Here is a 15,243-nt window from a genome sequence, read left to right as displayed (position 1 = left end):
CATATTTAAAATGTCTTTACACACATGCATTCAAAATTACTATATTTTTAAATATTTCTCTTAGGATAATACGGTAGATATGTATTTTGGTTGCTTATCTACAGCACTTCATCAAATTTATTGGAAGAACCCTTGTAAATTAAATTCGTTTTGTTCGTGTAATAAATTTTGTGAGCTTTTCTTATTTTCTACGAAAATTTCAAATTCATCTAAAACGTTTAACAAAGTGCCTTTATCTGCGCTGTGGATAATTTTCATGCCATCTTGAATCACAATGCCTGCTCTTGATAGAGTTCAGTCTAGTGACTGTTCGACGACAGAACAAGAGGAGAGTCATGGACGGGAAGCACGTTCACATGAACAGTGAGGTAGTTCGGCATTGAGAAAATTACGAATCATTCAAAAAAGTGTAGTGGAGCACGTCTTGTTACAAAATGAAGACTCAACTGTCTTGCGCTATTGCGGAATAAGCCATTGCTGCAGCACTTACAGGTGCACAAAACCAGTCACTGCTTTCTCCGCAAAGAGGAATGGCGCCAAACTTTACGAGAGGACATGGCGCAAAAGACGTTAACTTTAAGTGAATCACGAATGTGTTCCACAATCTCGTGTTGGTGCTCTGTGCACCAAACACTCACGTTACGACGATTCACTTTTCCATACACATGAAACGCCGCTTCGTCATCGAAAACCATCAGCCTTCTTCCAGTAGCCGCTGCAACTCAATGTAAAAGTCAGTACAAGGCTTATTCTTTCGAGTAGTCAGTGGATATAACAGATGCGACCGCAATTGTTTTACACCCAGACGTTTACATAGAATGTTCCAGACACTTGACTGCGGTATCTGCTGATCACTGCTCGCATGTCGATTTCTGACTAATGATTCCCACACAATCTCCACCAAATCTGCTCATGGTGACGGCCGGCCTGTTATCTTCGTACCGAATAATCAGCCGATCTCTAGGATGTGTTGTGCCACCTAAGCATTGTGTGGCCTCTTGGCGCGTTTACCTGATAATTGGTACGAAATCATCGCTGAAGCGTCACAAGTAGCGAATTCAAGAACACAAAACTGACACATCACCCCAGTATACACCATGTTCTGACGCACCTCCCCCTATTGGTAGACTGTGTAGCTACCTCACGGCGCGTATTACGAACTGAAACTTGGAGAGTTGCTCTATCCATTTACATCTGTCGTTTATCCTGAATGTCTTATATTATTGACGTAGTCGTCTTCTCAAACACTGGAGGTACTTGCGAATAATGTAAGTGTCTTAATTACTCCATAGGTCAGATTATCAGATTAAAAAAAAAATGGTTCAAATGGCTCTGAGCACTATGGGACTTAACTTCTGAGGTCATCAGTCCCCTAGAACTTCGAACTACTTTAACCTAACTAACCTAAGGACATCACACACATCCATGCCCGAGGCAGGATTCGAACCTACGCCCGTAGCGGTCGCGCGGTTCCAGACTGTAGCGCCTAGAACCGCTCGGCCACCCCATCAGATTTCATATTTGCAATTTGGATTATGTTTTGTTATCACGAACCACCGCTTAGTGCTTCCAGTTCCTTCGGCGCATGAAAGGAAGTAAGATTTCAGCTGACGTATGAACTGCATCGTTCAAGTGAAATACGCAACTTTTGGATGGGAAGCTCACCAGGAGAATACTCGGAGTAAATGGAACAAAATTATAGAAAATAAAACGCCGCTCTGTTCAAAGGGTTATACTGATGTATTACACCCCAAGATTGTTACATGAGTACGTATTTATTTCGAAAACGAGACATAACTTCTCGCCTTCGGCATCATCAAGCACTACACAATTTCTGGATTGTTCCGTTCCTTAAAAGTTCTGGCTAGTTATCTGTTCCTCGGTCGTCCATCGTTCCTTTTTTTGTGCTTCGGACTGTAGCTCGGCATACTGTTTGGAATCCTGACCACATCCATTCCGGACACGCATCTCTTTTATCTTTCGGCTACTTACTGTTCATTAGTCACGACTCTCAAATGCCTAATTTAAACGATTGGTTCTGAAATGTTTTTGTTGATTTTCAACATTTGAACATACAGTTATAGGCACACTTTCACAAATACAGCTGCGTGTGAAGTTCCTGGACCGTACAAGACAGTGTCGCTGGGCTGTCACGAGTTGAAGAAACAAAAGCACACCTGAACTGTATTTTGAACATTAAACACTAGAAGACGGTTCCACGCGAAGTATGTTGCTTGGAATTCCACTGACTGTGTCCGACATAGTTTCGTCAATTGTTTACGCACTTGAACAGAGTAAATCATAGAACGCAATGTCTCTAACGATGTGGTCGTCGACGAGATGTCAAACCCTCGTCAGGTATTCCTGCCAGAAAGGTAATATTAGCTGTCTCATCAAAAAATTGGACACAATACGACGACTGATTGATAGCGTTGCGATTCCGGTTACATGGATAATGCATGTTAAGCAAAAGTTCAATGAAAGACAAATCCGCGTAGCGGTGTTTTGTTATTTACACCCCGTAGATGTAATCGAGAGGGAGTCTGTGTTCATAGCACACGGGTATAAGTCTCAGAGTTTCTGTAAGCTGGCATACGTGAGGCGATGCGCGGCCTTGTAACACATTACGCGTGCCTTACGCACGGCCGTATCAGCGCGTCATCTGCTCTTTGTCCCCGTGACGTCACGCGCCACTGGCACTCTCAGTCCCAAAGACTTGGCTCCTGTCAACATCCGCGAGCTCAAGAGCCCCCGAGCGAGAGTGCTTGGTTACGTCAAGCGACTGCGCTGTTTCTAGTGGAACACACCTATCAGAACCCTAAAAAATGTTCTCGTTCTGCGTAAAGTCGCGCATGACTAAGGAAAACGCATTATTTGCGGTTTTAGTAAGGGTAAAATAACAAATGCATAATATTGTAGCACAACATCCCTGATGTCCGTCTACGCTATAATATTCAGACAATCTCGGCGGAAAAAAAACTTTTCAACAAGACATAGCACATGTTTAGAGAAAACACGAGACATTTTTCAGCTAATAGGTCCTTTTGAAGAGGTATCTTCTGTCTTCGTAAACTTCTAAAAGACATTCAGCCTTCAGTCAAAACAATGTTTTTTATTTAAAACAGAGAGCAATTTGACTGCTGGAGCTCCATTTTCATGTGCTTAACATATTATGTTGTATGGTTGTCCTGACAATTTTCATAGAAAAACTTGACTTTGGCATACGTGTATGTACATTCTTAAAATCATTTGCATGCTACCGGCCGCGGTGGTCTAGCAGTTCTAGGCGCTCAGTCCGGAACCGCGCGACTGCTACGGTCGCAGGTTCGAATCCTGACACGGGCATGGATGTGTGTGATGTCCTTAGGTTAGTTAGGTTTAAGTAGTTCTAAGTTCTAGGGGACTGATAACCACAGATGTTAAGTCCCATAGTGCTCAGAGCCATTTGAACCATTTGCATGCTATTACGGTATATACCACTTTATCTATGTAGATGATTTGGAAACAGGTTCAGGTAATCCGAAACTAATCATCAAATAAATAAGAAAACAGAATCTAGCAACTATGGCTGTTTTTATATCAAACTGGTTAACACTAGTCGCTGTCCCATTATTAACCCAGTATGCTGGAAATCCATTTCCTTCTGAGGCTATTCTTGCATAGCTGTCTCCATCGGCTGTATTAAGTACATTTTAGTCTGACGACGAAACAAATATGTCCAAAGTAAAACTATTGTCAAAAATAACTAACTTCTTCGGTTAGCTGTTCTAAAAACATTGTTTAACCTTTTTCATGCCTATGCAGGTTAAAAAATATAATCATGTCAAAAATAGCTGTATGCTATAATAATGCACGAGCGCTTTTGAAAGACTGCTTCTCTATAGATTTCAGACATGATCTGTAAGCTGAAAATGGTTTTAACTGTTCGATTAATGACTTTTTTGTGACAAATAAATCTGTCAAATTACTAGAGAAAATTATGTCTGTTGAAACTGATTCGCTAATTTAGAAAACTTTCCGAGAACTTTTCTTTGTATGAAACTATTTCAACTTGTTCTGATAGCTGTAGTTTTTTCCCTTTCGTTTATGTCTGAAGTGCAGTGAGGCTGTTTTCGCCTCGTTTAGTAGACTGTGTGTCTGTTACGGTATAGTTAGTTAGCAATTGTGGGTTTTCCATAGTTGTTATAAAGCTGTGATGAAGAAAAGTAACTAAAATATGCATATCAGTTAATGTCGGCTAACAAATTTGAAAAATAAATAAATAAATAAGTAGTCTTCAGAGCCACAATGATAAGCACCACGCTGGTACTTCCAGCATTCGTTTCTTGACTGACACACACATTTAATCGGAAATGATGATTGATGAGCTTTTAGGCTCGAGAATGAGCATCATGAACTGTTCTTACATACCCAGCCGTAAAACGAATGCAGTGAAGCAGCGCCCAGAATATACGAGATCCGGAAGAAGGAATCAGAGTAGTAGTGAGAATATTCACGAGAGAGTGGATACTAGATTCGTTCGTTTATCTCATTCGAAATGACTGTGCACAACTTCTGCATTTTGCGAGGGTTAGGTAACAATCTCTGTGTTTACCATACAGATGGGACTGATACGGTGAATTTTATGAACAGCAAACAATCTCGATCATGGTTAAACAAAAAAAAATACAATAAAATAAAAAAAACAGTCATCTGCTATGTCCGGATAAGATCATCTTCAGATCTGAAACAGAGGAGGGCGGTTGCTATCGTCGGTGTGAGCTGGTGCACATCGTTAAAGGGGTAAAAAATCTTATTTGGATTGTTTTTCTTCATACGATCACAAAACATTATCGCTGTTATCTCGTCCGACTAAGCTCCGACTTTCTGTCACGGATTTATGTATCACTTATGTTGATATGTTTTGCGCCAAAAAGTAAGTCAAGTATCATTTTGTGCTGATGAATAGTTTTGCTTAAAAGGCATTTTAAAATGGTGTTTTGTGTGTCTGGATAGCCATATTCCGCAGTAGCTATTACATATATGTTATCGTTTGGTTTTTTTCTGTCTTGTGTGTATCGCAGTGTAAGAGTGTATTACACCAGTAAATATAGCAATTTGATTCTTATAGATTAACATCAGTTTTTGTTTATGAACGTGGTATACAATTGAAGGGATCAGCAGAAGAGAGTGGTAATCCACAAGAGCTTATTTAGAATAGCAATACATGCGGAATTAATTGTTATTAGCATGCGGTGCATTCGAATATTCAACAGATAAGCTGATCCTACTAATCCCTTACTAAACTGAAAGCAAGGCTTCGCGTTCCGGCCCAGTCGGGCCAGTAGAGACCATCGACCACCACGTCAACCTTTGCCAATAGTAATATGGAGGGGCGTGGGGAAGTAAGTCCTCAGCTAACCTCACGAGGGCGAGTGCACCCTGTACCAGTCATCCGACCGTGGAAAAATCCCTGGCAGTATAAAGAATCGAACCCACGTCCTCCACATGGCAGCCAGACAAGTTGACCACTGAACTCCGGAGGCGGACTTATTAAACTGAGGATTAGCCCTCACTCCCGCCAGGCGTTTATTAATCCTTGATACATGTCTCCATGTTGACAGGCTTTCCCCTCGGTGCTCCTAGTAATCGAAACAACTTTCTTTCACTTTCGCTTTTACGAACCCGGTATTATTTTTGCCACCCCTCTCCCCTCCCACTTGCCATTACATTTTGCTGCTGACACATCTCCAATTTTCACACATATACGAGGGTTGGAACTTAAATAGTGGCAACTATTTATTCACAACCGATACAAAAGAGTTACGTGTTTGCACCTCTTACTGTCCTTCAAAGTAGTCACCAGCGTTATGTAGAACCCTTTGCCAGAGATGTGGAAGGCGCAGTATTCCGTCAGTAGAGCCTGTTCTGTTGATGGTGCGAATGGAGCGGTCTACTGCCTGTCGAATCTCTGGAACAGTTCCGAAACGAATGCCACGAAGTGGTTCATTCATCTTCGGAATCAAATCAAAGTCACAAGGATTAAGTCCGGGGAGTACGGTGGATGGCGCAGTACTTCCCAGTCCCATCGACCGAACAGAGCAGCCACAGCTTGCGCTGTATCCGACCGCGTATCGTCATGTAAAATGATGGGTGGGTTGCGCAGAAAGTGTCGCCGGTTCTTTCGCAAAGCTGATCGCAGGTGACGCTCCAAAAACGAGCAGTAATACTGTGCATTGACCGTCTGCCGTGGAGGAACGTAATACGTTAGGATAACACCATCACAGTCGTACATGAGAATCACCATAACTTTAGACCGCTCCATTCGCACCATGAACAGAACAGGCTTGTGAGTAAAAAGTTCCAACCCTCGTACACACACACACACACACACACACACACACACACACATACACCACTTCTCTCTCTGTCTCTCTCTCCTTCTCTCTCTCTCTTTCACAAACATGAATACAAAAATATACTTAAAACACCACCTTCGAGACCGCGGTAGTACGCACAGTACACACGAAAAACAAGTGCAACAAAAATACAGGGCAGAATGCAAAATACGTCAATCCACGTGAAGAGAAGTACGAAGAATCGCAAATGCAATAAAAGAAAAAAGCTCCCTGAGAGCTGTAAAATACGGAAAGACATAAAAAGAAGTAATAAAAGTCTTCAGTACATGAGCAAAGAACTGTTTTTAATGTATGAGAGTCAAAATGTGGAAACTATTATACATGCTGTATTTACAGTACCACCGCTGATGATTCTTTGTCAATAAAACCTAAATGTGTCTTGTGTAACTCTCTTAAATTATAGCACGCGTACGGCAGGAATCATCAGACGATATTCATTGAGTGTATTTGGTATACTGAAGAAGATCAACGCTCCATAACTGAAACCATCAAGCTTGTGCACCGTACAGTGCACCTTTTCGTTAAGACATTTGAATACGATCATCGTTGTGGCCCATCCATATACTGCTCATTGCTGAGCAGATAGGTCTACATCAACGACATGCGTGTTCCGGCAAGGTGTTGATGAAAATCTGTGCTCTCATATATTTTATATTGCCTTGTACAGTAGGTCGTTCGTGGAGAAGGTTCCATTGGCGAGTTTTGACAATACATGTACAGAGACCGATTTTATGTAAACGTCACGAGAATGTTGTTTATTTCAACTAGAAGTATTTGCCTTTTGTAACTGCCTCTGTACTGTATAGGAGCAGTGAAAGAATGTTATAAAGATAAACAAAATTTTGAGAAAAACGGCTGGCGCGTGGAAAGTTCGGTCATTGATTAGTTTTTTGTGCAAACATGACAGACGCGTTAGTTTGACTTCAAATTTACAGGAAAGATAATTAATAGAACGGTAAGTGGGCGCCTACCACGATTTGACTGAAATAAAAAAACGCGGCCAATTCTTCCTGGAAAAAAATCGTCATGGGTGATGGGTGACGAGATGTGGTGTTGCCAAGACGCACCTACCACAAAACGACAAAGTGCTCAATTGGTCTCTGATGGACCGCGTAGGCCGAAGAAGGTGCGAATGTGACGCACGAGTTGAACAACATCCCACAGAAGGACTTTTCTGACAGTTTCACACGGTTGTATGGATGTTCTGTGCTTTGTACTCAAGTGATGGGGGCATTAAAATCGTCATATTCACTTTTCTCTACTTTTTATTAGACCAGTCTTGCTACTTTTTGGACCGACGCAGTATTATTCGGCTTCGGGACTTAAATATGAATTTGGCCTAATAGGTCCATTTATCTGACACCTATACAGAATCATTGTTGCCAGATGAGGAAGTGACTTCTACCAACTTCAGACGTGTGGCATCTGAACCGCTATTGCAGTACCTGTGGCAGGGAGGAAGGAAGATTAGGTTTAACGTCCCGTCGACATCGAGGTCATTAGAGACGGAGCACAAGCTCGGATTGAGGCATGGATGTGGACGGAAATTGGCTGTGCTCCTTCAGAAGGACCATCCCGGCATCTGGGTGGAGCAATTTAGAGAAATCAGTATTGTACAAATCAGTATTGTACAAAATACATTATATTACAATCGTCTCAAGGAAGGAAGCAGTTTTTACACAGATTTAGACGCACCCATTGACAGCCGCACACATAATACGACAAAAATCCAGATGATAATCGTCTCTTCACCTAGCCAACTCAATCAGGTCTGATGAGGTACAGTGGATGGACGTGGTAACGGTCTTTCTCAGTTCTGGCAGCGTCTCTGGAAAGAGGCGGCCGTAACAACAAGCATGCTTCATCTCTTTATACTGATTCGGTTTGCCAATCCATCAAGTTGCTCAGTAATGACTGCAAAATTCTTGTAAATGCCTACCTTTTTTGGAACCATTAAACTCTATCTTTCACATCAGCTGTGTGTAAGTTGCAAATAACCTTTCGCTCCCTGCATTTAATCCCTACTACCTCAAGAATTTCAAAGAGTTTTTCCAATTAACATTGTCAGAGGTTTTCTACAAATCTATAAATGATATAAACGCAGGATTTTCCCTTTTTTCAACCTATCTTCTAAGATAAGTCGTAGCATCAGTATTGCCTCGCGCATTCCTACATTTCTCCGAAACAAACGGATCTTCCCCGAGGTCGATTTCTTCCAGTTTTTCCAGTCATCTGTAAAGAGAATTCGCGTCAATAATTTGCAACCGTGACTTATTACACTCATGTTTGGTAGTATTCGTACCTGCAGCACCTCCCCTCTGTGGAATTGCAATTTTACATTGTTCTTGAGGTCTGAGGGTACGTCATCTGTCATCTGTCATCTGTCTGATATATCATGTACAGTAGATGTAATAGTTTTGCCAAGGTTCTCAATAATTCCATCGCGAAGGACTTGTTTTCACTTAAGTCTTTCAGTGCTCTGTTAAATCCTTTTATATTTTCCCTAGTCATGCATGCTTCCACGCCCTCGAATTTGTCTTCTAGCCATTGCTACTTTGGTGTCTTGCACTTTCTATCAGTCTCATTTTTTGACGTTTGTATTCCTTTTCGCCTGCTTCATTTGCTGCGTTTTTATATTTTCTCCAAATTATCACCTATGATACCGAAGGAGTTCTATTAGGCATCATCTCTCTACCAATTTGAACCTCCGTTACCTTCACGATTCCATCTCTCAAAGGCACCCATTCATCTTATGCTGTATTCCTTCCCCCTGTTTCAGTCAATCGTTGCCTAATGCTACCTCTGAAACTCTAAACAATCTCTGGTTCTTACAACTTATCCGCGCACCATCTTCTTAATGCTCTATCTTTCTGCAGTCTCTCCGGTTTTAATCTGCAGTTTATAGGTAATAAATTATGGCCAGTGTCCACATGTGCTCCTGGAAATGTCTTTTGGCTTAAAATATGGTTTCGGAATCTCTGGCTTACATTATGTAATCTGTTTAAAACCATCCTGGGGCTCGAGATCTCTTCCACGCATGCACCCTTCTTTCATGATTTTTAAGTCAAATATGAACGATTATTAAACCGTGTTCTGTACAATTCTGCCAGGCGGCTTCCTTTTTAATTCTTTTCCCGCAGTCCACGTTCGCCTACTACTTTTCCTCCTCTTCCTTTTCCTACTATCTAATTCCAATCCCTCTTACAATCAGCTTTTCATTTCTCTTAACTATCTTAATGATTTCTTTTATCTCATTATACATTTTTTAAATTTCTTCATCAACTGCGGCGCTACGTGGCACGTAAACTTGTACTATTATGTTGGTTTTTAGCTTCGCGTCTGTCTTGGCTACGATAATGAGTTTACTTTGCTGTCCACAGAAGCTTAGCCATGTTCTTCTTTTCTTATTCATTAGTGGACCTACTCTTGCATTACCCCTATTTAATTTTATATTTACAAGCCTGTAGTGACCTGACCTGAAGTTTCTATCACTGCACGTCACTAACTCCCATTACGTCTAACTTCAACCTATCCCTATCCGTGTTTAAATTCCCTAGCGTATCTACTCGATTAAGGGATTTAAAATTCGAACTTCCGACCCGCAGAATGCCAGTTGCTTTTTCTGACTGAGACTTCCTCTTGAGTAGCCCGCTCCCGGAGGTCCGATTGGAGGAGTATTTTACTTCCGGAATATTTTACCTAAGAGGATGTCGTGATCATTTAACTATACTGTAGAGCTGCATGCCCTAGACGATGCAAACTCTATAATAGATCCCTTGTTGACTTTTCACACATAATTTGACAAACCGCAGACCACGTTGCATGGTCAATAATTCATCATCAGTCTTCATCACTCTGTTAACTATAATCAGTTTTCTGCAAGGCTCTACAGATATATGTTAACATGCGTATGGCAAAGATTCGGCTGTATAGTTGATATTTCTGATGCATCTTTGGTCATGTGATCGCTGTGGCTCTTAGTATTGGACTATTTCACTACGGGTACTCCGAAAATGACGTAGCACGTCCACATGTACCATAGTTAAGTGTGCATTCTATTCCACTTCACTGTGTTTTAATCACTAAATTGAAACTACAAATTATTCGATGAATAAAGGAGGCTCTACCACAACACAGCGACCTCTGTTCTGAGAAATACTTATTTGAAGTATAGCATGTGTTAACATACAAAATGAAGAAAAACAACCGAATAATAAGGTCAGAAAACGCAGTGTTGTGGAACTACATGAAACAACAACCAGTCAGCGACGAGAGAGCGCAAGTTCGTGTATTTAAAATGCATAGCTCCAGCTAACAACTGTTGTGGTAAATAATGTAGTTACTAATTAAGTTAGCCGAAGCTAACTGTTCCAGATGATCAGTCAAAGCCAAGAAAACTTTATCTGCTATCGACGGCTGTCTGCGTTGGTCGCGAATTTTCTGTGATGTTGACGATGAGTCCGGTACGGTACAGCTGACGGGAACACCTGTAGTGGAGCACAACAATTGTTGCACAATAGTGCAGCTACTTATTCGGATAAAACCACATTGCTGACACACATCCAAATACTTTCGCTTTCTGGACAAGCTGAGCTCGTCGCTGACTGGCTGTCGTTTTATGGCCGCAGATCCACAGCGGTGCGTTTTCGTCCTATGTTCATGTGGAAAATTTTGCTCTATTAGACGTCCTCTATTGTACTCTGATCTTGTTATCAGTTTGCTTTTATCCGCCGTGTGTACTATTTCAGCCATATGTTTAGCTTTTTGCCAAATACATACATATTTACGACTTCTGTTAGTCCACTGATTATAATTCTGTGTTGCACAGCTGTGTGTGCTTTCGTTTCCGGCGCGTTGTGCTTCTCAAGCTTTAGACAATGATTTTAAACAGCGGGCCGGAGTGGCCGAGCGGTTCTAGGCTCTACAGTCTGGAACCGAGCGATCGCTACGGTCGCAGGTTCGAATCCTCCCTCGGGCATGGATGTGTGTGATGTCCTTAGGTTAGTTTCGTTTAATTAGTTCTAAGTTCTAGGCGACTGATGACCTCAAAAGTTAAGTCGCATAGTGCTCAGAGCCATTTGAACCATTTTGATTTTAAACAAATACTGAGTTTTAGAAGTAAATAATTTTGGTAGGTAGTAGAATATGCTGCAACCTACAAAGAATAAATAGTCATTTTTACAGTGACGGTTTTTACTGGCCATCAAATATTGTTGTATCTGGCCACATTTAAAGTCAACAAGAAGGTAAGGAAAGTAAAAGGAACTGACTCTCGAGGCTCCAGAAGCGCAATGTCTGTCGCAGAATGCAATCAGTCGGCAGCTCATGGTCTAGTGGCTAGCATTGCTTTCTCTGGATCATGGGGTCCCGGGTTCGATTCCCTGTCCGTTCGGGGCTTTTCTCCACCCGGGGACTGGGTGTTAGTGTTGTCCCCATCATCTCATCATCATCTGGGAAGTGACGATATTGGAACTGGAAAGATGGAAAGACTGGGAATTTGTATGGTGCCATGATGTTGAGTGCCCCACAAGCCATAATCATCATCATCATCAGGATCCAATCAGTGAAACTTGATGGTAACGTGTCTAAGTTCAGAGCTTTCCACACGACACAGGTCACGGTAGCACAGGTATCATGAGGGGTTGTTTCAGAGGTCTCTCGACGAGTATTATTGACAGAGTCATTCTTCTGTGGTGCTACAGCATAGGGAGACGACGAATCCGACAGTCTAGTGGAGTGGAGCGATGTCGTACTCATGAGCCCAGAGGCAGTGGCAATGAGAAGACGGTGGTTGGAGACATTCTGCTTCAGGTGACTGCGCGAAGAAACTTACTTCCACCTGCCTTGCGGCAGATTCGTAGTTCTACAGGTGGTCGACTTGCATGTGGCAGAGGTGCTTAACTGCTACATGTCTGCCACTGTTGCATTTTCGTCTATTGATGACAAAGATAGATATTACATTTTTTTTCGTTTTTGACAATTTGCGCCACGGTACTTACGTTGTGAGAACGCAAGTTTAGTTTTATCTCCATTACACGGGTATCAGTGCATAGAGATTTCTTGTAGTTAAAAGAGTATTGAGAGGGAGATTTCCGATCAAAACACAGCAAACAATGCAAGTAATGGGGGTGGTGCGACAGGTTATTTATGTGAGGTTTTGGTGTGAATGGTGCAGCAGCTTGCAAGGGCGGGTACTCACCGAGAGGGTCGGCGGAGAGCAGCACACCGTTGTCGCACTTGCTGCACTTGAGCGTGCTGAGGTTGGTGCCCAGCTCGGTGGGGTCCTTGCAGCGCTCGCAGCAGCACTCGAAGAACTTGCCGCGCGACAGCATCTCTCGCCGCACCATCGTGGGGTCCAGCGAGTGCGTGTACGACGTGAACAGCTCGCCGCCCGCCGGCACGCGCACCGTCACGTGCAGCTTCAGCCTGCCGCAGCACCAACACCGTCTCCACCAGATGTCTCGCCAGCACCGCACTTATCTCCTACTTCCTTTATACACTATTCCCTCATCACTTTACACACATCGATCAAACCCAAATTACAAATTACTCGCGAATATCTCAAACGAACCAAAACATAAAAGCAAGTGTTGCCTTCATCTTTGTTCTAATCCACTGACTGCCGTAGTCTACTTTCACACACACACACACACACACAAGCACATGCAAATGTAGACGCAAACATACATATACACGAAACTTTAATTTTTGTGTGGGATACTTTGCCCCAGAAAAAAACTTAAAATAACTTCAATCCCCTAATTCTGGAAAAACCCTAGTTTTTGGGCGGCTTATGTGCTGGTGTAAGTTACCGCCAACACACTGATCGGCAAAGATGAAGCACGAAGATCGATACTAGGTGCTGGATAGAGCGCACCTATCAAGAAAGAGACCAGAGACACACCGACAAGCATCACACCGCCAAAGCCCTCTCGACAGCAAGCATTTACGCCGCTGACAGTGACTGCAGGGCGTGACTAACTCACACTCCAGTTTGCGTCTGTCAGTCCACTAGCAGGGTGGATCACAGGCTAGGTAATACTTATATACCAGAATTGTGACTATAGCGAGATTACCGATATTGTGTGCAACAGGACTGTTACTGAGGAGCTTGTACCACAACTCATGGACTCTATTCAAGTTAAGTAGCAGGTGCCTGTTCATGTAAATAAAGACCACGTTACTCCACGTGTGCATTTGTGTTGTAGAAAGAAGATACTGGTCACCAATAACAACATGCTCTCCCTTGATTTCTACAATACAACAATCTACAGTGACGATGAGTATACAACAGTGGCGACGAGGATACTACAGTTTCCCTTGTTTACCACGTGAATACTGGCCTTGTAAATCTCTTCCCAAATATTCCCATTTGGGAAGTCCATACCCTACTCAGCCTAATGGGACGATTGGCTGAAAAGAACAAAGTTGTACAGCAACCCACTCAACTTCGTTGAGTAAGGAATGTTCTTGTTGTTGTGGTCTTCAGTCCTGAGACTGGTTTGATGCAGCTCTCCATGCTACTCTATCCTGTGCAAGCTTCTTCATCTCCCAGTACCTACTGCAGCCTACATCCTTCTGAATCTGCTTAGTGTATTCATCTCTTGGTCTCCCTCTACGATTTTTACCCTCCACGCTGCCCTCCAATACTAAATTAGTGATCCCTTGATGCCTCAGAACATGTCCTACCAACCGATCCCTTCTTCTAGTCACGTTGTGCCACAAACTCCTCTTCTCCCCAATTCTATTCAATATCTCCTCATTAGTTATGTGATCTACCACCTAATCTTCAGCATTCCTCTGTAGCACCACGTTTCGAAAGCTTCTATTCTCTTCTTGTCTAAACTATTTGTCGTTCATGTTTCACTTCCATACATGGCTACACTCCATACAAATACTTTCAGAAACGAATTCCTGACACTTAAATCTATACTCGATGTTAACAAATTTCTCTTCTTCAGAAACGCTTTACTTGCTATTGCCAGTCTACATTTTATATCCTCTCTACTTCAACCACCATCAGTTATTTTGCTCCCCAAATAGCAAAACTCATTTACTACTTTAAGTGTCTCATTTCCTAATCTAATTCCCTCAGCATCACCCGACTTAATTCGACTACATTCCATTATCCTAGTTTTGCTTTTCTTGATGTTCATCTTATATCCTCCTTTCAAGACACTATCCATTCCGTTCAACTGCTCTTCCAAGTCCTTTGCTGTCTCTGACAGAATTACAATGTCATCGGCAAACCTCAAAGTTTTTATTTCTTCTCCATGGATTTTAATACCCACTCCGAACTTTTCTTTTGTTTCCTTTACTGCTTGCTCAATATACAGATTGAATAACATCGGGGAGAGGCTACAACCCTGTCTCACTGCCTTCCCAACCACTGCTTCCCTTTCATGTCCCTCGACTCTTATAACTGCCATCTGGTTTCTGTACAAATTGTAAATAGCCTTTCGCTCCCTGTATTGTACTCCTGCCACCTTCAGAATTTGTATTGCCTCACGTGTCCCCATATTTCTACGGAATCCAAATTGATCTTCCCCAAGGTCGGCTTCTACCAATTTTTCCATTCGTCTGTAAAGAATTCGCATTAGTATTTTGCAGCCGTGACTTATTAAACTGATAGTTCGGTAAGTTTCACATCTGTCAACGACTGCTTTCTTTGGGATTGGAATTATTATATTCTTCTTGAAGTCTGAGGATATTTCACCTGTCTCATACATTTTGCTCATCAGGTGGTAGAGTTTTGTCAGGACTGGTTCTCCCAAGGCTGTCAGTAGTTCTAATCGAATGTTGTCTACTCCCGGGGCCTTGTTTCGAGTCAGGTCTTTCAGTGCTC

The 15,243-nt window shown here is 42.3% G+C and overlaps 1 protein-coding gene across 1 annotated transcript in view; it reads right to left on the bottom strand.

The window, feature by feature from the left end:
- LOC126457607 (SET domain-containing protein SmydA-8) overlaps positions 1-15,243 on the bottom strand; it is a 266,574-nt gene that overhangs the window by 73,398 nt on the left and 177,933 nt on the right. Inside the window, exon 5 of the mRNA XM_050094057.1 lies at positions 12,598-12,824. Within this exon, the coding sequence (XP_049950014.1) occupies positions 12,598-12,824 (227 nt within the window). The remainder of the gene's footprint in view (positions 1-12,597; positions 12,825-15,243) is intronic.

Source organism: Schistocerca serialis, chromosome 2, assembly GCF_023864345.2.
Source record: "Schistocerca serialis cubense isolate TAMUIC-IGC-003099 chromosome 2, iqSchSeri2.2, whole genome shotgun sequence".
NCBI lineage: Eukaryota > Metazoa > Arthropoda > Insecta > Orthoptera > Acrididae > Schistocerca > Schistocerca serialis.
Note: the sequence above shows the minus strand (reverse complement) of the source record. Positions and strands in the feature narration are given on the sequence as shown.